General features: G+C 34.3%; 1 protein-coding gene across 1 annotated transcript in view; it reads left to right on the top strand.

Annotated features, from left to right (window-relative positions):
• The window catches only part of LOC149544121 (uncharacterized), a 51,986-nt gene extending 29,655 nt beyond the window's left edge, over nucleotides 1–22,331 (top strand). The window contains exons 4-8 of the mRNA XM_089795890.1: nucleotides 19,830–19,906; nucleotides 20,057–20,196; nucleotides 20,357–20,971; nucleotides 21,124–21,720; nucleotides 21,846–22,331. Of these exons, the coding sequence (XP_089652016.1) occupies nucleotides 19,830–19,906; nucleotides 20,057–20,196; nucleotides 20,357–20,971; nucleotides 21,124–21,720; nucleotides 21,846–21,924 (1,508 nt within the window). The 3' untranslated portion in view covers nucleotides 21,925–22,331. The remainder of the gene's footprint in view (nucleotides 1–19,829; nucleotides 19,907–20,056; nucleotides 20,197–20,356; nucleotides 20,972–21,123; nucleotides 21,721–21,845) is intronic.
• The last annotated feature ends 3,382 nt before the right edge of the window (nucleotides 22,332–25,713 follow it).

The raw sequence follows: 25,713 nt of genomic DNA, 5'->3' as shown, positions 1-25,713 counted from the left end.
TTAGAAGCCTAAAGGAAAGAGAGCTAGTACAACTACACAAGGAGATGAACCTGAGAAGAAGCAAACAAGGAAGTACTTTGCCCCAGCTGAATCAAATGAGGAGAGTACAAAATTAGATGATAACAACCAATTCAAAGTTGTAAGTCATTGTCCCTCTTCTAATTTGGACAGCTTGTGTGAAAATATTAAGAATAATGTTGATTTAAGTGGATTCACACATGTTGAGTTTGATAAACATGGGAAGTTAGATATGGATAAAGTAGATGAGTCTCTATATGCCATGATTGAAACTTTTAAGATGACCCCATTTGAGATTGCCAACTCTCTACCAAAGAACCTATATGATAGAGTTGAGCAAAGGTAGAAATATAGTCTCACAACAAAGAGAAATATTAGAGAGACTATACTTGCAAGAGTGATGCCAAATTTTGACAAATATGAGATAAGAAAAGCTATTGATAAGTACAAGGGGAGATTTTCTCCAAAGTACTGAGATTTTAAGATTTTAAAAAACAAGATTGAAGCTATTGTCCAACAAAGCACACAAATATGGAAGGTAATTTATGGGTTGACAACACAAAAGGCTATTGAGCAAGCACCTCAAGAAATAGGTGAAGTAAAAATAGAGGAAATAGTTGAAGTAATAAATGATGAATTTGTGATGGAAGTACATGGGGAAGGCATTATAAAGGCAACATTTAATGAAGAGTGACACCCAGATCAGAATGTACTAGTACTCCAAATGTTGAGTGTCAGTCCTCAAGTAGATATAGTAAGAGTTAAGGATGTGTCTGACACCACCATTCAGAACATCAATCCCATAATGAATGAGGATATGAAAAAGATACTGACTGATTCCACCACCAAGGCACAATTATGTAGTAATTTTGTGTTGGTGAGTGTGGATGAGATTGAGAAGGCGGGATTGGCATCTGTAGGGGAAAAAATCTCAAGCATTATCAAGTACCCCCTCTCAATCTATAGAGGTGCAACCTACCATGCATATGGTAGTGTACTAGAGGAAGGACACCATGCCTCCACATATCAGCACCAAGGTACCTTCAATTACAATAATTAAAAAAGAAAGGACACTAGTTCAAACAGATCAGAAAGCTAGTCTTGCACCTACACCACAAGCACAAGTTGGAGAAGAGATCAAAGAGAAGGAGAAGGATAGGATTGAAGATTTAGTCTTGACTACGAATCTAGAGGAAGTAATATAAATATAGACACTAGTTACCTTCCCAAACTCTGTTACTACTACACCTAGTCAAGCACTTCATAGGCCGAGTACTAAAGGCACACCTTTGTGAGAGTCAAGGCCAAGTCCTAGCACATCTAAGATTGATGAGGTTATTTCCTATGGTGAAATCAACTTAAATAAGGTGATTTTGTTACCAAAGTATGACCTTACTACAATCACAATAGAGAAAATGAGCATATTGCAGGATGCTCTAGCAAGGAAGAAACACCAAGAACTACACAGAAGGGAGCATAGGCATAAACAAGCACTTCATGACATCAAGGATATATTCCTTGATTCATTTAGCCTCCCTACACCTAATGAAGCCAAACACATCATTGAGCAGTAGGCAAATATTGCAGGGAAAATCAATGATGAAGACCTAGATACCCATGTCAAATTATTGAAATGGTCTGAGAAGAAATTTCAAACCAAGGTGGATGAATAGATATCTAGTGTCATTGTACAACACCAGGTTGAGTTACTGTTGACACAAAATCTTGCATCCTAGTCTGAGGGAATACTTCTTAGACAACATCGTGTAACATGGAAACAACCTCCAAACTATGGGACTTGAATTGTGAGGAAAAGGGAGAAGGGGATGCAAGAAAGAAAATCTACCTATTCTAACTTAAGGGGCTTTGCACTAAAATAGAGTTTTCATATCAATCACTTCCCATACATGCACTTTTGAACCATCATGACACCAAAAGATATAAACGTCTAGGCTAGTTTTAATCTAGCAATCACATGCAGATCAGAAAACCCAAATAAATGACATAAGGAAGACGAAATTCACTTATATATCATTCATAGGTCAAAGAGATATAGTTGTGCAAGTTGTAGATATCTACAAATCACTGATGAGAGGTGGATAGGTCTTGCATAAACATCAATGACTGAAGGAGATAAGATAGAATGCCATGGTTCGAAGGAAAAGGGGGATTTATAGTAGCATGCCAGAGAAATGCCAAAGAAAATAGAAAAGAGTCGACCAACACAAAGATTACATTTTTTAAACCTTTATAGCTCAAGCATAACTGAGATATTTTCTCACTAAAAGTTACTCCACAACCACTACCATTAAGTTCTTAGAGGACAATCAGGATGATCCAAACAATAGATTTGATTTGGTACACTTGTAGAGGCATAAAAATCATAAAAACCCTAACTAGAGTAAACCTTGAAGTGATAGAAATGTCACCAATCAATGCATAGTTGGGTAGATGGATAACTAGGTGATGAGTGCATGCTCCTTTTGCATTTACTAGGCATGGGAATGCAGAAAGCAATCTACAAACGATCAAAAATTTAATCCACCATTAAAGAGTTATTTTGTCTTCATTGCCACCACACCAAGTTGGATTTATTAGTAAGTCAATTATATTCAATGCTCACTCTCACAATTTTATTGGTTAGAGACCCTTTTCTTTTCTAGTTTGGATGAGTGAGTCACCTTTACTTTGGTTAACCCAAGGTTCTACAATCTTGTGATTGTCTTCCTATCTTATGTTCGGGGACAGTCTTGATAATCTCTACGATCTTACGATTGTCATCTTCTCATAACATTGGGCTCTCTTTAAAGTTTTCTTATGACACTATGATCACCACAATGTTACAAAAAAGCCTTTCCTTTGTACCTTTCAAAAACCCTCTGTAACTGCTCCTATGGTCTTATGAAAACCATGTACCATAAGATTGCAACTCTCTTTAACATTTCCTACAACCATGTGTAGTTACCATATTACAATAACTAAATATCATAACATCAGTAGCTTCAAGGATTAGCTTCATGATCTTAGGTTGAAAATCTAATCATATTATCGTAACCTTGGTTTTCACCCTTTGTGATCCAAAGAAATGGGGCAAGGTAAGGCCACACATCAAGACCTTGCTATGTCACTATAGCTAAAGGTCGGACAATTTTCCATAGTGACATAACAAGAGGCATTGATCTTCCTCCATCTGATGGCCCAGAAGCATGCAACAACCATGTTAGGATCCAAACTAATTAGAACCCTTCCATATGCCAACCTGTTTGACAAAGTTTCTACTTTTGCAGCCCGCAAAAAGAATGACATTATTAGATGTACGTAGCAAGTGCTCACTATGTCACATGAATTAAAACATTCAAAACTTTCTATAATGACATAGCAAGGACCATTGATTTGAGGAAGATCAATGGCTAGGAAGATGTATGATGCACCCTATTAGAACTAAGAAAGAGGGTCCACCCTACTATGTGTTCATTTCTCACTTTGTCACCTTCCATAAAACCTTTGTAACTCCATAAAGTGACAAGATGACAACTGTAGATCTAGGAAGATTCGATGGTGGGGAATGTTGTAGCCTCACAAAATTATTAAACATGAATTAACCTCGAGACTTAGGATATAACTTGTAGGACTAATGTATTTTTGTGTGCTCTAATAATTGAATTTTCAAATGTGTCAAACATTACTATGGCTGAATTCAAATATGGCAATTTTGGTAGGAGGAAAAAATGACCAATAGTTACCAACCAAGATATAGGGTGTGAAGGAAGTATTAGAGAATATATTCTCTCTTTTCACCAAGTTGTGTGATACAACTCTATTCACACAAGAAGTGCAACACCATATTAACACTTTGCAAGGAGATATGAAGTTATTAGGTATTATGATACCCAATTCTCTAGCACAAAGTCAAAAGCACTTTAGGACTTTGATGAATACCCAAGGTTAGTTGGTAGCCCTACATGCTCAAGATGTGAACATTCAGGCTACATTGATCAGTATCTAGTCCATGTTGGCCCCACACATGGAGATACTACACTAGGAACTAGCCTTTGTAGAAATAGTAAAGAAGAAAGATCCTCATCTTTCTACACATGAAGTCTTAGTTCACCTTGCTGCTAAGTTATCTATCCAAATCAAATCACTAGAAGTAGCTTGCGATAACTGGGATGCAACTCTAAAGATAATACTGGAGGTCCATAAAAATTTCTTAGACAAACAAAATTTGTGTACAACCCATGACATAAGTGTCAAAAGGGGGAGAAATAAATGAAGGGAGAGAGTGAAGAAAGGAGGAGAATGTATGAAAGGAGAAATAAGTTTTGGGGGAGACCAAATAGAGACAAAGTCAGCATATCAGATCTACTCAGCAGGAGTATTTAGTTTTAGTTCATAATAGAATAATCAACTCAGGGGGAGTCATTGAACTTTGAGGTATGACTGATGAGTCATAAGTTTTTTACAAAATTTTGATTTTTTTGAAACTTTTTATGTAAGAAAAATAATAAATGGATATTATCTAAGTTATGCTTAAAAGGCTAAGGTTATTCATGCACGACAAAGTATTTTTCCACTCGTGTCAAAGGGGGAGATTGTTAATCTCATATTGGTTTTGACATATTAGTGACAATATACTTAAGTCATTTACTTAGTTCATGCTAAACAAGTAGTATATGTCAAGAAAGAGATATACAATACATGTTGAGTAATCACTCAACTACCAAGTCATTCAGATGCCAAGTGATTAGTGGATGTTGAGTCATTCAGAGGTTGAGTTACAACATTGAAGAGACAATGGATGCCAAGCATCAGACACTTCAAGTGCCAACTACTACAATTTTGACATAGTTGTTTGTAATGGAACACACTGCCATGTAAACCATTTTGGAGCCAACTTAAGGATTCTTTTGTGATCTTAGATGATAAATATGAATCTTTATTGAGAATCCCTATGTAGTACATGCAACCAATTAGAAAAAGGGAAGGATTAAGCAATAATATGGGTTAATCGCAATCATTGATTTGTACCCAACCCTAAGTCACCTAGGTCTTCTTAAGGAGGACAAACCCTAAACTTTTTATGTGTGTGGAAGGAGAAAAGAAAGAAGTTTGCATGCACAAATAGAGCATCCATGATGACTAATGTATGGTGAATTGAGATATATTGAAGAATCAGTTAAAGGAGAATAGAGGAAAGGAATTAGAGGATAGAAGAGATACATCTAATTAGTGAGGATCAAGTATACATTAGGAAAGAGGTGATCTATTATCTAGCAACATAGTGCTAATTGTAGAATAATTGTTGAGACATTTTAACAAGTGATTTAGTTAAATCTCTTAACAAAGTAGTCTTAACAGGCTATTGTAAATCATCTAACAAGATGCTTACTTCATTGTAACTTAAAATCCTTTTACTAGGCAGACTTCTAACAAGGTGTTAAAATCCTTTAATAGGGTAAATCTAACGATCTTGTAAGCCTTTAATAGGGCACACCTTTTACAAAGTAGATCATGTTTCATGATCAAACATTTTTATTATTGCAGTAGTGGAGATTTGTGGGTATCATCCCACCCTAGTTTCACCTTCTCATTGGAGGGTTTCTAGGTAACCAAATATCTTGTGTTATACATGTGTTGAATGTTATTTTCCTTCATACTATGGATGAATATGTTTAGCTAGCTATTTTAGTTTACATGTATAATTATGAGATGGATATGTGATGAATGAATTTATGCTTAAAGTTTTGAAGGACTAATTCAAACCCCCTTTTAGAGTTTTCTTTCCCTATTGTAATTTGAGCAGGTGGATCATTGTGTAGATCCACTAATAGTACCTATGATAAGAAACCACTTTTCACTAAGACTCTTCAATTATTATAGAGCACACTTGATGCTATTGATTAGAGCTTACTGGCTTCACCTACCCTACAACATAAGGATAAGGTGATTGTGATTAGAGATTAATTGATCAGAATGATGCACACTATCTAAGGTTTTAACCTTTATGATATTTTGTGTTTAGACACATTTTATAGCACTCTATCCCATAGTGTTAATGGTGGTTTGAGGTGGAGAGAGATAGATGAGATGTTGTTATGAAGAATGTGAAGAGAATGTTCCCATATTATCAACTATTCAAAATGGTTAGAGGTTACCGTGCAAGGAGGTATATTGATCTATTGGTAGCTCCTTTCATATCTCCTTGTTGGTTGGCTACACATCACATGTGGCCCCAAAAGGATAAGTTACCCTTATATTTCTACAAATAATTATTTGTAGAATTTCATCTACATCATGATGTTGATTGCACCAATATCCCTAGGCATGTTGGGCAAGATCAGGTTAGGCTCTCAGATAAACTCAAACACCCTAATGCTCTTGCACCCATTAATAAATGGGAATTTATTGGTCCAAACCTTTTGGTGATGCCAAAATGATTGGAGTTACTTGCAGCTGGAGATAGAGTGACGAATGATACATATAGAGATGTGTATGCAAGGATTGCCACTATTGCAACCCAGTTGCATGAGATGTTTATTGATTGAGTGCACAAATACATGACACACTCATGATCTACATCTATAGGTGGTCATGATGCTACATCATCTTTAGCTGATGATATGCATCATGAGGTTGGCATCCCATCTCCAGTAGATGTCTCCATGGAGTCTATTGGCTAAGAATTTTTTTTCCTTGATATATTGGTTTATTCATTGACTCTTTACTTCCCCAAAGGCTTATGGAAAAAAAAAAAATTAACAACACAATGGGTTAGTATAGTAATCTATAAAAAACCCCTAAATTGAAAGGTAAATCTCCCTTATGACTACAAGATATGCAATGAATTTGACGTTCAGGTTTCGGGAGTATGCTCTTAACCAGACAGTAGATGAGGCCAAAACCAAGTTGCTCAACATTTTTAAACAATTTAGAAAAATAAGGGGGACTAACTCATAGTATGAAATCTACTTAAACTAAAAATTTAAAGAAATGGGAACATGCAGGAATAATTACGACAATGGGAAGAAAAGAAGATAGTTAAACAAGTAACTCCTAGATTATAGAGTTAGCCAATGTTTTGACAACACATGAATTGTCTATTCCTCAACTTCTTCCACAATAATTTTGAGATTCCTTATGTAATGAACTAAACTAAATACATAAACTATGGTGAATAGAAGACACACTTATGCTGAAGAGGGCAAAGCATACAATCTATTGAATGAAGGAAAGAAAGACAAGTTCATTCATAGTCATTCAACTTTCAACATTCACACATTCATTCCATAAACTTTATTCAGAAAAACTTAAAATGAACTCAGAGTCTCACAAGTAGTCCTAGCTATAGAGGCTTTCCCAAAGCAAATTTTTCCAATCATATTTACATCTTAAAAGATTACATTTATAGGCCTCCTTAAAATGGTCAATTACGTTGGATGGCTACTCAATAGAATAATCTAAAAATAGGACAAGCTTAAATCATTGTCAGTTATAGAGATTTAGTGAATTGCCAAGAATGGTGACGAAAGAAGGAAGAGGGGAAGAATGACAGATATCTTGAGAAGCATCAGAATCATCATACCTTCTTAGAAGTAACTAATTTAGCCCTATATGCTTTCATAGCTTTAGTTACTTTATCTAGCTCTTCAACACCTAGGATGAGAATATCGTCAGCTTTGATCATCTAGTAAGCATGTATTTTTGTAAGTTCATCAATTTTGGCCACTATTGATTGGAACTTCTCCATTCCCCTCTTTATGACTGCATTAGCTACTGATACTTGCTAGATCTTGGCCACTTGGAAGCGAAGTGGTTCAATGGCTTCATCAACAAATCCCAAGGGCTTGGACTTCATTCTTTCAATGTCCACTAGCTTTCCATTAGTAGACACAAAGGACTCTATATGCAAGATCTTCAAGTATTGAAACAACTTGTCAATGATATTTTACACTAGGTCATGCACATCCTTGAGTTCACTTGCAAATCTCACAGAGTTTTCTATGAAAAAATCCAAGGATTGCATCTAGTGTAACAATGACTCTTGGCTAGTCTTTAGAATCCCATAAACAATGGCCACATTTGTCTTCATATCTATCTCTTCCTGCAAAAGGACCAATTGCTCCATGAGCTTATCTACTGTAATTTATATGGTTGTTTGATGGTCTGATGCAACCTTTCTGAGGTTATTAGAGTCTAGTACTAAGCTCTCTAGATTCTCAACTAGTAGGGGACATTGGGCCTTTATTTTATCTACCCATGTTCTGCCTACTTGTCTGGATTATCTCTCTTGTTGCAACTTGAGTAGTAAGTTCTTATTTTCTTCCGCATTTGGGTTGAATTGACTAGAATAAATACTCCCAAGTGTGGATTTTATGTACTCTACCAACTCTCTATTAAAGGCTTTCAATATCTCCTTCTCTGCACTTAGCTCCTCAAACTTGTCCTCAATCTTTTCATTGGTTGACTTCCACATGTTCACCATGGACTCATGATTTGGTATTCCAAGATCCAATGTTTTATTTGGAAATCATCTTTTGAGAGCTCATGAAATCTTCCCTCTTTTTGAGGCACTGTAATCTCAACTAGCATAAGGCATGTTACCAAATCTGTAGATAATGCAGCAATTATCTTTTGCTTATTAGTTTTCTTTAATGATTGAGTGGAATTGACTTGTGTGATCAAGTCTTTTGATGGGGCCACATCCTCGTATCTCCTCTTCTTTCTTTTAATGGTTTCTTCAAGCCAAGACTCTGTAGAGAGCACATTGATAGCAAATTGTAGTGCAGATGGATCAAACAACTTCCTTAGAATCAATGGAGTTGGTTTGCTCTAGGAAGCAATAGGAAAGGAAGTTACATTGGTTATCGAAAGGGCTAATGTATCCCTTTGTTGAGATGCTTCTTGTTCCTATCCATCCATGGGATTCATATCACCACCCAAATTGATGACTTGAATAGGGGAGTATGGCTTGGCGACTAGTTTCTCTTGTTATTTCCTCTTGTCCTTGTCATCTTCCTTCTCTCTCATCTTCCCAATGTTTGGAAGAGAGCTAGTTCTACAAGTAGGAGTAAGTGGTACATTCATTTCAAGAGGCTGGTCTCTTCCCTAGCCACTAGATTTTGATGACCTAATAGATTTTGTTGTAGTGGTCATTGTGGTCACAGCTATAGATGACTGGGTAGCTCCTATTGATACTCCATTTGTTGAACTAGCTGCTCTAGTCCTTTTCTTCCTCACCCAAGTCCACTATACCCATTTGTTTATTCTTTTAATTATCCCTTGCATGAGATCCTCCATTGTATCAATGATTGGCTCAGCAGGTGGGGTAGACAGGATAGGTATACCCTTGATCTTCTCATAAAATGTGGGGTGCATGTAGGCTCCATCATCTACAAGATAAGAAACATTCATAGAATCATTATATAACTTTATTTCCTCAATAGCTAACCATAACCAAAATCTCTCCTGAGTTTGATACTCATCAAGACAGCCAGACCGGATTTCTTCAATATCTAGGATATGCCTATAGGCATATCCAAACTTCAGATAATCCTTTACAAAATTTATTGGATCATATTGAGACCCTATCAACTTGATCTTGCTTTCAAAACTCTTTACCAAGTTCTAGGCATCTGATATGGAGGCACATGAATACAATTCTAACAAAAACATTTTAACACAAGATGTTCACCTCTAGAATTTGTCGATACAGCTTAGCTATAACTACATTTTCCTCTAGATATCTAAGCAATCTCTTGGGAAATCCATCATAGGCTCCTATTCACAAATAGGAGAAGCTTGGAAACTGGATGAATAGGCATCCAAACTAGCTCATTGCCAAAATTTCTTCAGGTAAGAATCTCCTCTCAAGGAAACCTTGCAATTCTTGGCACAACCCCATTATAAAGGCATCATTGATAGCTACATACTCCTCATAGCTCGTTTACAGTTGTAGATGTGGATAAAACTCATAAATCTTGGTGTGTTCATCATAGTTTGGGATACTTGGGAGACTAGGTCATAAATGGTGTGTTTCCAAAGCATAAATCAAATAGGAGGACATATAGAACTACTTGAATACTCTAGCAAAATTCAACTAGGAAGCAAGCTCATGATGGATGATCTATGCTCAATCGATCTTCATATCCTCAGCAAAAATTTCTTGCACTAGGAAGAAATGCTGCTTGATGAACTCCAAAATCTCCTATTTTCCCTTCAGTCTATAGAGGTGTGTGAGGATATCCACGATCTATTGCATTAGATTTTTGCCAAACAGATTTTTCAACATATTTTTCTTCTTCGAGCAGGCAATCTGGAACTAGGTCCTCTGCATGTCTTCCCATCTGATGGTCCTTTTGTCATTAAACATGGACACGGGGGACCCAAAATCAATGTCACAATACCGCTCATCTATAGGGATGTCAAATGCTGACTACATCAACACCTTGTTAACTGACAAGAGAATACATTAATTTGGAAATAGAATCTCCATCATTTTTGTATTATATCTCTCTATGCACTCCTTTCCTAACTCAGGTGCATGAACTACCATTCAAAAGCTGGTTGCCTCTACTAATCCACTCTCTTTGAGTTCCAGAGTGACTGGGTGAATGGGTTGGGAATTTAACCTCCTATGTAGATGACTCAAGTCATACAACTTGAAGGATGTATCTATATAATCTTTTAACTCACCTTCCAAGCCAATTAATCTTTCGTAACTAGCAGCTCTAATTTCCATTCACTATAATTGCACAGGATGCAACTTTCAATATATAGCCTTAAATAAACTTGAAGAAACAAATTGCTTGAAAATATGATAAAATAACCTTAAGGAATTAGAATGTTGGTACCACACAAACAAAATTAAGTTTAGCCAATGATTATAACAACAAGATTTGTATTTAATTCCATGAGTAACAACTATTTAAACTTTTTGTTAATTTGCACTTAAAATATTAAGTTCCTAAAAGAATTCTCACTTTACTTAAAGTGATATGTCTAAAATTCATTGAATAACATAAATACTATGAGGGAAGTGCCTCATTTTTCTTTAGAATCTAGAGAAGATATCTTTATAATATTAGTATATGTGAGAGAGAAAGAAACAATTATCTTTTATGTAATGTTGTTTTCCTTTCATTCAAAATCATAGCACAAGGAGTAATCCTTTTTCTAGCTTGTGCTCTTTGTTCTTCCACTTTCTACCAAAGGCTTTTAACACTACTTTTCCTTCATAATGGGTTTGCATTTTCAACACTTAATTCTCTAGAAGTATCTTTTGGGCATCTCTGAAGGATATTCAAAATTTTAAGGTAACTGGACTTTCTATCTTTAGAGATAGCAAAAAAATAGCACGTTTTGTTACCTTTGGGTAGAAAACTCCTTTCTCAACAACATTTTCTAGACTGAGACACAACAAACAGTATTCAAATTTTAATTGTGATTTGATGGTCTTGAAGAAAGATCTCAAGCACACCTTACTAGTTATGAACCATTAAATTATTATGCTCACATTATTTGATTATTTGAACTAAGATTTGGCTCAGGTTCATGAGGCTCCAAAAATAAGATAAAATGGTTGCATTCCATGAATATGCAGTAATGAAACCAAAAACCTACATTTCTAAGAAGAATTTGATCTTATTTCCACAAATCTAAATAAGAATTGCCCTTGCCTCTATCCATAGCTTTGTAAGTCCTTAGATATTGGCAAAAACACATTTACTTCCCTTTAAATAACTTTCCATGGCTCCAACCTTTGGATTCATTTTTGGTGTAGTTTGCTCAATGGGGAAATCAAATCAACAGCTCATAATCTACGAGATATTTAATATTAAGACAAGATAGTAGAGAATGGAATTTGAAACACTTACTTCTCATCAAGAGGATGCAATATCACACCCCAACCATACATAAATCACCTAACACCTAGGAAATGTAGGTAGTAGAGTGCTTTAGGAAAGATGAGAAGTAAGTAACCTAAAATAGACTTAGACACCTCTTACTCACTTTAACTAGTGACATCAAGCTTTAAAAAGGAAAGACTAAAACTTGGCAACAAAGTCTATAGTAGACCATTTGAGGGGTATGAGTACATGTTTATCTACTGATCTTCTTTTAGCCTATTGAGCTATTTAGTTGTTGACTAGACAACCTCTTTGTGCAAGGCCATTATATGTGACTTGTATCATCAATGGTAGATCAATGGCATAGGGTGGTCAGGGGAAGGAGGACATACATGTTGTAGCTGCAACTCCACCACAAACCATAGTTGAAGAGGATGCAACCGCCCTTATTGAGGTAGGTTCTTACCCACCATGATGATCATTGTTCACATATATGCTCATAGATCCTATGCTTGACATCCCAGATATGACCTTTAGTGATAGTGATCTAAATGATGCAGGTAGACATATATTTACAATGATGATGTCATATGGGAACTTGTAGACAACTATGAATAATGTGCAACAAGAGACATGGGTAAAACTTTACAAACATGTCTATTTAATTCTCCACAGATATTCCATTTATTTATAAATATAATATTACTCAATTTAGTAAATTATAAGCTGTGACATATTTGTTTCTTCTATTTCTTACAGTCTACATCTTCAGCTCATGAGGGTGGAGATGGAGAGATGCCTGTTGACCCTAGTCATCCTAAGTCACATGTAAATTTAATTGTGCGTATGTTAGTATTTTATTTTGAATATATACACATGGTCATGATACGTTCATTATTATATTTCACATAGGTTTTGAGGTCTCATGTCAATCGATCGCATTGTGGAATGCGATAAGATCATGTTTGATATTTATAAATGTCATGTACATGAGTTTGGTTCATATGTTTTAGATGTTTGATATTCACTTATGATGAGATCGTTTAGATTTATAGCTATGGGGAATTTAACATTTACAACACACTCAAATTTGAGATATTTCATATTTGTATGAGTTATCTAACCATTTACATTTATAGTAGACATATTTGATATTTTCATGAGTTATCTAACCATTTACATTTATAGTTGATATATTTGATATTTGCATGAGTTATGTGACCATGTTTATAGGTATTTGATATATTCGATATTTACATTTATAGTTGACACATTTGATATTTGCATACATATTTTCAAAATTTATAGAATATCTTTTACATAAATGTGGATACATGTTTTTGAAATCTCTATACAATATTTTTAGATTGTTAATGTGTAACAAATTTACATGTTCTATAAATTTATGAAAATATATTTTAAATGTACATGTGCTTTGTAAATGTTTATAGAAAATATTTTAGATATTTTTTCATGTGCTAAATTTACAATTAAGTTCTACATTTACATATATAAATGTACACATGCGTATACATGACACATAAGAATTATGCACCTACAAATAACTATTTCATCTAAAGAAATTAAAACATTATATCTACATTTATACACTTAAAGCAATGTAAAAAAAAACCATGTAAATATATTGAATAAACACTTAAAGCAATGTAAGCAAAAAAGAAATATGTATATATATTGAATAAGCAATGAGATTAACATGTATGTAAGTTGTACATGTGTATATCATTAAAGTACTATAGATATATAAGAAAAATATCAAAGTAATGAAATATAACTACTTCATCTATTCAAATATAACTACTTCTTCTATTTTTACCTAGGAGGTCATTTTTGCAAGCTCCCCCCTAAAACCCTCATTTAAAATGTAACATTCAAAATGCCCTTTTGTCCAACAATTTCACATACCCAAAATCAGCCACGATCCTATCATAACAACAAACCTAAAACTCTTAGATCTAAAATAAATCACTCATATATCTTGCCCTCTCTTTTATCCTCTCATACATTCCCATGGATTCATCTAGGGTTACTACTATAAAACCGTAGCTCTAATAGCACTTGTAAGGAAACTTGCAAGAAAGAATATAACCATTTCCACATAACCCATAATAGATTTGAAACAAATATGCAATGAAAATCCACATGTAAGAGAATAGACAACATACCCAAAAAATTATGACACAAGATATACCCTAGGAAACCCTCATTGAGGGAAAAACCCAACCTCCAAAAGCATCCATCACCATGTATTATTAAGCAAAAATACCATTGCAATATAACCATGGAATCCTTCAAAGCCATAGCCACCACCGAGCAATCTATGTGAACAAGCATGAATCCATACATCCCACACCATGCTTCCAACCTTCACAAATGCTCCCTTGGCTAACCTGTCAAGCCTTGTCCTACTCGACTGTTTCCCTTTTTTCCTTCTTCTTCTCCTTCACTCTCAGAATAACTACCCTTGTGGCTGCTTATATAGTAGCAAGTCCCACAAAACCACTAAGTAGTATTACATAAGCCAGGTGTTAAAACTATGTGCTACCTAATCCATTGACTCCACATTTAATATTGGAAATTTAATTCTTTTACCCAATATTAAATAATTACATGAAATATTATCATAATGTTACAATACAACTCATCAAGTATATCCAATGGGAATCTTTACATGTTGCACGTCCATCTAGGTGCAACATTACATAATAAAATAAAGTAATACAATATAACAATATTATGTAATGTGTGCAGCACACATTATCTCAACATCTCTCCCTCCCTCTCTCCACATATGTCTATATATATCTCTATATTTCTCTTCTCATATATCTATATCTATCTCCCCCTCTTTATCTCTTCCTCTCTCCATTTATATTTGTTTATATCTCCCCTTCTCCCTCTTCTTATATCCCATGATCTCTCTCTCTCTCTCTCTCTCTCTCTCTCTCTCTCTCTCTCTCTCTCTCACGCGCGCGCACACGCACACACACACACACACACACTCCATCTCCATCTACAATTTTTTTCTATTTTCTATACTCCTCTCTCCCTCTTGAAATCGTTCTCTCTTCCCTCCATTCGTCTCCCTCCATATTGAAAACACAACATGAAATTGAGCATGATTATGTTCTTATTTCTAAAGTTTTGATTGTGCAATGCTTTGAATCCAAGAAGTTAATTTGAAGCTACCTCATCTCCAATATTTTACTTCCTGTTAAAACAAATATCATTTGATAAATGACATATCAATTCAATTAATGTATTACACAAACATATAAAAGATACACCAAAATTTACTTTGGTTGATTTTTCACAACACTTCACCATACCATTACATAGTAATGTACAATTAGTAGTAAAAAAAAGGAAGTAGAATTTTTTTAAAAACTAATTAATTAATTATCGCTATATAATCATATTAAGAGGATGTGAATACATTGGCCCATATGCAAATTTCACTATGACATCTTGTAAAGAAGTTGGAAGGCAATAAGAAGGGAACAAAGAGAAAATTTTGTGAATTGATGTCTTTATTTGATTAGACTAGACTAGAAATTATCTATAGTACCAAGTTTTACAATATTCCTTGATTGTAGCACATGCTTTACTTTTTAAAATGGAAGTGTACTCTTTTTTATCAAACTATGGACATTGGGATCCCTTTAAAATAATATACAACAAATCTAAGTTTAGCACACTATAATTTTCAAACTTCTATTCTCATACTTTTTGGTCTTTTACTTATTATTCTACAAAATTTTGTTGATGTAGTAAAAGTTGGCATGCTTGTCATGCCAATCAAGTTAAATTATAATGTTTTCTCTCCAACTAACTATGAATTGATTATGTGAATGGGAAAATATCAGTTACAATTTGGTTGAGATTCCTTTTCTATGTCAGTTGAAAAGCTAGCACACCTGTCGTGCTAATTTAGTTATAGCAATATGTTTGAAACTAGAAATTGATTATAATTCTCTGGGAATTGTATGATAGTTTTAAGTCTTTTCTCACAGTGCATGCTTTACCCTAATTGTCCTTAAATACTCTAAAAAATAATTTGTATGCCTCTACACTTTGGATAATCAAATTTATAAATTATTTCTTTATTATAAAGATTGGTGATGAAATAGATCACTAGGGTCACATCTTGTAGATTTACAACCAACACTACTATTGCAATGAAAATCAAATATATGTTTCAAGTGAATGAATGAATTTAATAATATCTGTGAGGTCAAAGAAGTCTATGGTACCCATTAGACAAAAGACAAGAATCCCTTTAAGATAAAGCATGCAAGAATATTAGGTCTTTTGAAGTTGCTTCTATAAGACCAGCCTTCGATATGAATGTTGACCACTAACTTTGTTGTCATGTTCAACTATGTTTCCTCAAAAAGAGTACCTAAATTGCCTATTTCTAGTATATCCCAATAGTTGAAGTGAATGGTGTTGTATGTTGGGCATTCCATGAGAAAGTGTTGCTTGGCCTTTGCCACTCCTATATTGCAGAAAATCCATACTCTCTCCTCACATTCTTTCTTGGGTATCCTCCATCTACCTGTTCCACATCGCAAATGATGAGAGTTTGTTCTAAGTTGTCTTATAAGCATTTTAACTCTGCATTTGATATTTTCTCATATATATGCTTTCTCCTCATGGGCTCGCATTAGGTTAAATTATTTGATATAGTAGTCTCGTTTGTACCCATTTTGTTTTGATTAAGTAAAATCAGGTTTTAAAGGACCTGAAACCTTTATACATAAAACAAAAGTCTTAGCTAGAATCCGAGATAGCAGTAAAAAACAAACAAGAAACAAACCTCTGAGGAGAACAAAAAAGTAGGTCACCAAAGATTCTTTGATATAGTAGTCTCGTTTGTACTCATTTTGTTTTGATCATGTGACACCTGAATTTTTCCTTCATGAATTTTTAATTCTAGCATTGTTATTTTGGGTATTCATGTATACCAAGATTCCATTTTTCCATCCATTTAACATTTTTATTCATCCATGTGTTATTTCTTCTATTTAACCTTTCTTTTGCGATAAACTTAGCCCAACAATGATTTTCCATTCTTTGGGCCTTCTTTGAATAGAATAGTAATCAAATCATCTACAAGGCCTCTAAAGGGAAAATGCACATTTTCACCAATAAGATCTCATAGGGAACCATTGTTTTAATTTTAAGACTATTGATGATTAAGTGTTTTTGAATTTTTTCTACTTGTCTCCATTTCTGATTAAACATGTTGTTGCCCCAAATCTCACAACCATAAAGGCTTACCCAAGTAACTAACAAACCAAAGAGCACCTTTTTTAATTTTTGAATCAAATAATTTCACATTCCTACATTTATTTTGTAAAGTGTATAATACTTTCAATCCTTCTTGAATTCCTTTTGCAAGCTACATGTTTCCCAATTAAGTTTGTTGTTGAAGTCAATTCCGAGGTACTTGTACTCATCCACAATCTCTAATGGATTTCCATTGAAAATGAAAGTATTTTCCCTACCTCTTGTTTCCTTTCAAAGAGAAAATCATCACTTTGGTTTTGCTAGTATTCACTTGCATCCCAACCACATGATAAAGGCTCGTTGTTTTAGGAATTAAAATGAGCTCATCTACATATAAAAACAAGTTAATCACATACTTAGCTAGTTGAAACCCATCATCATTGTCCTTATGTAAACATTCACCTAATTTTTCAATATATAACACAAACAAGATTGGTGAGAGGGGGCACCCGTATTTGACCCTTATATCACTACCAAGGCTCTCTAACATCCCTTTCATAGTTCTGATTTAGCAATGACCTACTCATATAGTCTATGCATCACAACTCTAAGTTTGGTAGGAATTTTCAACTCTTCCATTGTAAGCTAGAGTTAGTCATGTTGCACTATGTCGAAGGTATTTTTAAAGTTAACAGAGCAACAAAAGGCCTTACCCTACATATTCCAAAACATTTTAAACCAAGAATCTTATTGTAAACCCATGGTCAACAGTGGAGTATTTTGGTTTGAACCTTGCTTGCCCCTTACCGCTTTCACTTTATGATTCAACCCATTTGCTGCTCTTACATTCCACCGTGCTACCAAAGAGCTTTTCCAAGAGGGATTAATCATAATAGTGCAATAATTTGATGGATTATTTATGTCACTACTTTTGTAGAGAGGGATAACTATGCTAGTTGTCCAGGATTTAGGGAATCCCTCTTTATTGACATCATTAAAGATAAGAACTAATATAATTAAAGATAAGTGAAATATTCCTAATTATAAATTATTTTCAATTATGTATGTGGGTGTAAATATACGTGACTTGATTATAATATATAATGTCTTTAAATTCAATAATACCAACAAATAATGTGGTTTTATAACAACTACCATAATAGATCAGAAATAATTGAATTATACACTTTTTTTTTAAAGTCTAACAACTAGATCTATGGATGCAATGTTGGTCCTACATATAGATGATTGCCCCAAGATGATATAAAGTAGAAGTAATATAAATAACTATTTAGTTGTAATAGACAAAATAAATGTGAATAACATTTAATAATATTTAAAATTAGCTCAAGTGCCTTTAAAATATAGAAAAAAAATAAAAATGAGAACAAATACATTTTAATATACTAATCATATTTATATATAATTCTAAATCTTCTTTTTTGATGGAGGGTTTAAGAAGCTAATACATGCCCACATATGCACCTCTTTAGCTTAGACCCTAAGAATTGAGGGACATCCACGCCATCAAAATCATGCGAGGCACAATCTTGATCCCATCCCTTTTGATGTTGGAACCTTGCACTCAGAAAGACTTGATCTCAGGGGGGATCTTTGTGAGCCATTCAACTTCACCAATAAACCAAGAGCTCATTGACATAAATTTATTTTTGAATATTTATACTATTTTTAATGTGTTAAGTCATAAGTTGAATAAAAGTACATATTATAAAACTCTCAAATAACATGAAAATTTAAATTTCACTAATTAATTATAATTAAATAATTTCATATTATTAATTTATTATAATTAATCAAGATTATTAATGACAATAGTACATTGACTTTGAATGCTAGCAACTTATAGATTAATTTTTATTTTCATAAATTAATTATAAAATTTTAATAATATTTTATTAATATTAATAAGAATCACATTTGTCAACAAGAGTCTACAATAAAACAGTAAATTGTGAGTGTTTCATTATGGGGGGTCTATGGTTCGAATCTACTCAAGATTAAAAAATAATATTTAATCTTCACAATAATAGTAAATGAATAATAAATAATCTAGGCTTAGAACTCGACAACTATTGACATGTCCAATTCAATTAAAAAATGAAATAATCAGCAACCAAGAGAGCTTAAAAAGATCAACTATTAGTAAATGAACATAAATAAACATGCATCATCTACACATCATCATTTTAAAAAAAATTTAAAAATAATAATTAAAAGATATCTATGACAAAACTACTAGTAGTAGGTGCCCGCTTCGAGGTTGTTTAGGAACTACGCAATAGCCTCGGCCCACCGGGAGAAAGGTCAAAGTTGGAAGAAGGCCAAAGGAGTACGAAAAGTCAAATAAAACTTCAGCTGTCCTCAGCTAGTTCAGCCAATAGACGCAGTCTACGCGTCTAGTCCCACTTTTATTTCTCATTACTTATCCCTCTCCTGCTCTTTTATATGCACCCACTCCTTTTCTCTTTGAACGCCCCTTTTTTCAACCTTTGTTGTGTTCCGTTAAATTTCATTACTTATCTAATTTCATGGCATCTGCTTCTAACCCGTACAGTGGTGTTCCATTAAATTGCCAACACGCTGAAGAATTTCCATCATCCACATCTGCTTCTTGTGCATCCACGATGCCTGTGAAAGATTTCCCGCGTTATGATGTATTTATCAATCATTTTAAACATCATCTGAGCGTAGCAATTTATAAAGAGCTTGATGCGTTGGGACTGAAGGTTTTTCTGAATTCGGAAGAGCTCAATTTGGGGGATGAAGAAGTAGAAGCAGCTTTTAAGAGTGCCTGGCTTTACATTCCAATATTTTCAGAGGGCTATGCACAATCCGACCGGTGCTTAGAAGAGCTGTCATCCATGCACAACAGGGTTAAATTAGGCACTAAAATTGTTCCTATTTTCTGCCGTGTTAAGACTGATGATGTACGCTATGTAAAAGGAGGCTACGCATTTGACCCAAACAAGCTTGAATGCGACTCTGAGAAACTGGAGGAGTGGAGGAAAGCGCTTTACAGCGTTTCACATTATGTAGGTCCGGTCGTTGAGAGCAAGGAGTAAGTACTAAGTACCCATCTCTCCACCAGATGCACTCAGCGTTTACTAATCGATGCATTCTTTTATCTTTTTCTCGCCTAATCTTGAGGCTCATAGACTTCAGTTGTCTATATAACTTGTGACGTTTACTCTGTTTTCTTCGTTGTCGAATGTGTCCAGGGACGAAGACATGCTGCTGAAGACAATTACAGAGTGGGTAGCGAAAGAGGGAAAAATGTGTCAAGAATTTGTAGGACCAGCTAAGACTAGTTCAAGCTTCCAACAAAAGGGTGAAGTATTTGCAGCAACTACATCTACTTCAGGTGGATCGATAATGCTTGTGAGAAAGGTTAAGTATGATGTATTTATTAGCCATCGGGGTCCTGATGTCAAGCGTACACTCGCCACAGCTATCTATAAAATGCTCACAGGAATGGGACTGAAGGTTTTTCTGGATTCAGAAGAGCTTAAGTGGGGGGGTCACTTTCCTAGCGTACTAGAACGAGTAATAAAGAGTACTTGGCTAAACATAGCTATATTTTCAGAGGACTATGCATCGTCCAAGTGGTGTTTGCGAGAGCTGTCGTTGATTAGCGGAAGAGAAGGCAGTATTTTTGTTCCCATTTTTTACCGTGTTTGGCCGTATGAAATAAGATATATTGGAAAGGGAAGCTATGGTGAGGCGTTTGGGCGGCACCAAGAGAAGGGTAGACATGACCCAGAAAAGCTAGAGGAGTGGAAGGAAGCACTTTTCAATGCTTCCGACTATGCGGGTCGTATCGTCAATAGCAAGGAGTAAGTATCGATTACTCCAATCCAAGCAGTTAACACAAGTTCTTTTTATACATTATTTGCATCTTTTCCTTCCTAATTTTCAGGCCCATAGACTTCTTTTCTCGATATCTTAAACTCTGAAGTTTATTTTGTTTCCTTCTTCAATATGTCAGAGACGAGGACATGCTTATGAAGATGATGGCGGATTTGGTAACGAAGGAAGGTAAAGAGGCTCAAGAATTCTCATTAGATAACACTCGTTCAAGCATTCACCCACGGGGTAAATTGGCATTTCTTTCTGGTGGAACATACGCAAGGCCTACGAGAGATGTCCGCTGTGATGTATGCATTAGTCATCGCATTCCTGATGCTAAGCGTTCACTGGCCGAACCTATCTATAACAGGCTAAAGGACATGGGACTGAAGGTGTTCTTGGATACAGAAGAGCTTAGATTGGGGGATCACATGTCTAGTGTAATAGAAGAAGCAATAAGCAGTGCTAAGATTCATATAGCTATATTTTCCAAGAGATATGCAGAATCCCCCTGGTGTTTGTCAGAGCTGACACTTATGCTCGAGACAGGCGCTAGAATTGTTCCTATTTTCTACTATATTGAGCCAGGAGATAGCCGGGATGCTAAAGGAGTCTATGCTCATGCAATTGATCGGCATGTAAAGAATAAAAAATATGCCTCGGAAAAGATTTCGGCGTGGAAGGAGGCGCTTTACAATGTTTCATTTAATGTTGGCAACATCGTTAAGAGCAAGGAGTAAGTATTAATCACTTAACCTATAATTTATCAATGCATCCTCTGCAAAATTCTTTTATATCTTCTCAGAATAAGGTCAACTGTGACAGCCGAATTTTTATTCAATGTTATGTTTGCCTGTGTAGAGACGAGGGCAAGCTGCTCGAGCATATCGCTCATCTTGTGGGGACAGAGGTTAGAGAGGTACCACCGGTGGCCGCATAACATCCGGTGAGACTGAGCGTAGATGCAGTTGTATAGACTCTGAAATAAGCACACTTCAATATGCCAGAAGCCTACAAAACGTACCAAATAAAACTAAAAAGTCATAAGAGAAATGTAGCTTTTTTATTCGATGTTAGAGATGCTGCTGCCAGACATCTTGGCTTTGGAGGTATGGCAGTTGACAATATAGAAATGGGTAGGACGATTCTTGTAAGCTGCCCGACATCTTCTCGGGCAGTCATAGTTCTGGATGATGTTGATCATGTTTGACCAACCGGATGCCCTGTTGCCTTCTAAGAAAAGAAGGTTTTGGGACCCACAGATTCGATTGAATCAGATGGTTTGGAATGTGGTTATTTTGTTCAAATTTCAAAATATATAAAATAAACAGGATTTTTCAAAAAAAATTTAATATCTATATTTTTTTTTTATAGAAAACAACAAAAGATTTTGGATAAAATCACTATATTTTGATGAGTCTGAAAAATAAAATAAATTTATTTTTGTTTAAATACTATGTGATGGTAGTAGATAAATTACACTTGAATATTATTTTCTTCACTTAATTTATATTATATAACTTTGAAAATAAATCTGAGATTTTTTAAATATTAGAGATAATTTTATTAAAATAATTTTCTATTCTTTAGCATGTTTGTAGATCAAAGCTCATTTACTCTATTACTCTATGTTATATTTGATTTGTAAAGTATTAATAATTATTATAGACTAACAAGACATCACTACTTAACTAACATAATACACATGATAAATTCTAATAGTTTAACTAGTTTTTAAAATAATTGAATTAAATGAAATTAACTCCTCTAAAATAAGATTACTAATAAAATAATAATATAACAATTAGACCAATGCACATCTTAACTAATCTGATTAAAATAGTTAATGAGTAATCTATGAAGTCACTTGTCATCACATGTAAGTATCAAATTATAATATTTTAAAAATATATATTAGAAATTGATATATCTCTAGACTTGATTTAGATGGGCATAAAGAATGAACAAGCGCAAACACAATATGCCTTACATCTTACACAAAATTATAAATGTAAATAATTGTACAATAACAATTTAAGAGGGAAAAATAGTAGAAAACTGAAAAAAACTTTTCAATGATCGATAAAGAAGAAAAACAATAGAAAACTAAAGAAATAACTTCCTTCCCAAGACTTGAATATTCTAGTGCGAATCTGAATATCTTCAAAGTTCATCAATTACATTTTTGAGGAAAAGAAGGTTGTACAAAACCTATTTAAACATAATGAAGAGTTTTCAGATTGTTGTCAAATGTATAGTTTGTTGACTTAATTTAGACATGATGATAGCTTGAATGCCTTCTTCCTTCATTTGATATCGATGTGGTAAGAGTTTTCAATGTTGCATGTGAAGTTGTCGACTATCTTTTCACATACACTATTTGTAATTGGGGAATACAACCTTCACATTTAGAACATAGAACACTCAAATTTATGTAAACCCATTATGTTTTCTCTTTTGGTAAGTTTTGGCCTTTTACTTGTTATCCTTCAATTTCCTCGGTGTTGGACTATATCATATTAATATTGTGCTCTTTGGAAATTTCTTATTCCTTAAAAAAAATTGCGTATTAAATGTTAAGCAGAAGTGTGAAATTTGGATGTAAAAATTTGGAAAAATCAGGGAAGGAAGGGCAAGATAGACCACACATAGATATATAAAAATTGATGAGAAGATAATGGTTTAACACACAAACATATTTATTGATATTGCAAATCCATTAGATATTGTATGTTGTTTTTGAGGTTACATGGGGTAGTTTTTAGAGGTTACAACCTCTAAAATTATATATATAGTCTATAATTTTTTTGTTTGGTAAAAGTCTATTGCCAATTTTATTCATCATTTCAAAATAGTAAAAATTATTTATGCTTTGTTCAAAGTATGGGCATTGGGGAAAAAAGAATCGGGAAGAAAAATATTGGTCTAACTTGGGATGCAATGTCTTGACTACTACAATGGCCTCTTTTATGTCTGAGGTCTTTAGGAAGGCATACCTTCCTTTACATATATTAGTAAAATTAAAATTACAATGGGGTTTGTTTATAATTGCCTCTAAATTCATATGGGGTCTATAAGAAGGTATACCTTCCTTGTATAGATTATTTGAATTATAACATAGTGTGGAACTATGAGATACTTTTTTTAAAGTCATGCATATCTTATTTTTCCCAAGATCATTGTTAATTCATAAGAAAATAATTATTTTCAATTAAGGGTTAAAACAAGACTTTTCCACAAGGCCCAAAATATCAATAGTTTTAATAAAAGAATTAACAATGAAGTAACCAAATGAAATTATGTTGAAAAGAACATCACACCCATTACAACAACTAAAACAATGAACACTTGAACTAGCTTTAACAATTACCCAAGCCCATTTGGTTACTAGAATAGAACTAGAATAGTGAAATGTCTCTTTACTGATTTTGTATGATATTTCAAGCCTCAAATTAGAACTTTAAAATCAAACAACCAATATTACAAAGATCCACCAATTTCTCAATAAACCCAAATCGGGTATTATGAAAATAGTGCCAAAAGCTTCACAATTTCACAAATTATTAATAAATCTGAAAATAGACACTTTTACAAAAATTTCAGCAGCATAACGGCCTACCAAATGAAATTTCCAGATCCGTATAGCCTTTACACAATAGTTCACAAATGTAGGACAAAAACTATGCTCATCGAGCTCCCGAAATTAACACAAAAATGCCCGGAAACACCACAAAAACACTAATAATCTATCTCAGAGGTTTGATCACATCCCAACACATATATTCAGCTCTATTTTAACACCTTAAAGTCTGAAATATAGCAGCAACCCAAACTGATATGAAATACTCAACTGAAACACCAAACTCATACAAAAAAAACACACCCAAAAACCCACCAATCTGCACTGTTCAGCACAACGGCAAACTCTGTATGAGCATGCACATGGAATGGCTTCAAACTCCCATCCTTAGCCTTCCTAGAAACCTAAAAACTCCCGTTCTTGGGTCTCCTTCTCCACAGGTTTGGCAGCCTCTGAATAACAACAAAGAAATGAGCAAAAATCAAGTTCTGGAATGAGCCCAAAATGCCTCCAAACCCCTTAAAAGAGGGCATAACCCTAACTCACATCCAAGAAGGGTTAATAAAATATAATTTAATAATAATTTTTATTTATTAGTCCATTAGTTTCCAAAGATTAGCCCCTTTTTTCGAAACTTCACCTTTTTGGAGCCTGTCTGCCTTAGCAAAGTTTATTATTTTTTAATTATTTGAAAAGGGGACATGACAAGTCATCCCCTCCCAAATATTGCTTGTCCTCAAGCAATGAAGGTTGGAATTCTCAAGAATATGTGCTCCTTCCAAAGTTGCATCCTCTAGTGGTAATCCTTTCCATTTGACCAAATGCTCTATGATGCTCCTATTTCTCAATCTTTTCTCTCTTGTATCCAAAATCTCTTCTGGTATCAAAACTAATTTCTCTTCATCATCAAGAGGTGGTAATTCTGTAGATACTATGGTTTTCTGGCCTAGAACCTTCTTTAGGCAAGATACATGGAAAATATTATGTATTTTGTTGTTTGGTGGGACCTCCAATTCATAAGCTACCTCTCCTACCTTCTTGATGATTTTATAAGGCCCATAGAACCTTGGCTTGGTTTTCTCTGCCCCACTCCTCTTCAAGGTGCTTTGCTTATATGGCCGCAACCTAAAAAATACCAAATCTCCCACC

The sequence above is a fragment of the Cupressus sempervirens genome, chromosome 8 (genome assembly GCF_028749045.1).
Source record: "Cupressus sempervirens isolate cs-2001-9-10 chromosome 8, ASM2874904v1, whole genome shotgun sequence".
In the NCBI taxonomy this organism is placed as follows: Eukaryota; Viridiplantae; Streptophyta; class Pinopsida; order Cupressales; family Cupressaceae; genus Cupressus; species Cupressus sempervirens.
The sequence above is the reverse complement of the archived record's forward strand: the minus strand, read 5'-3'. Positions and strand labels throughout refer to the sequence as shown.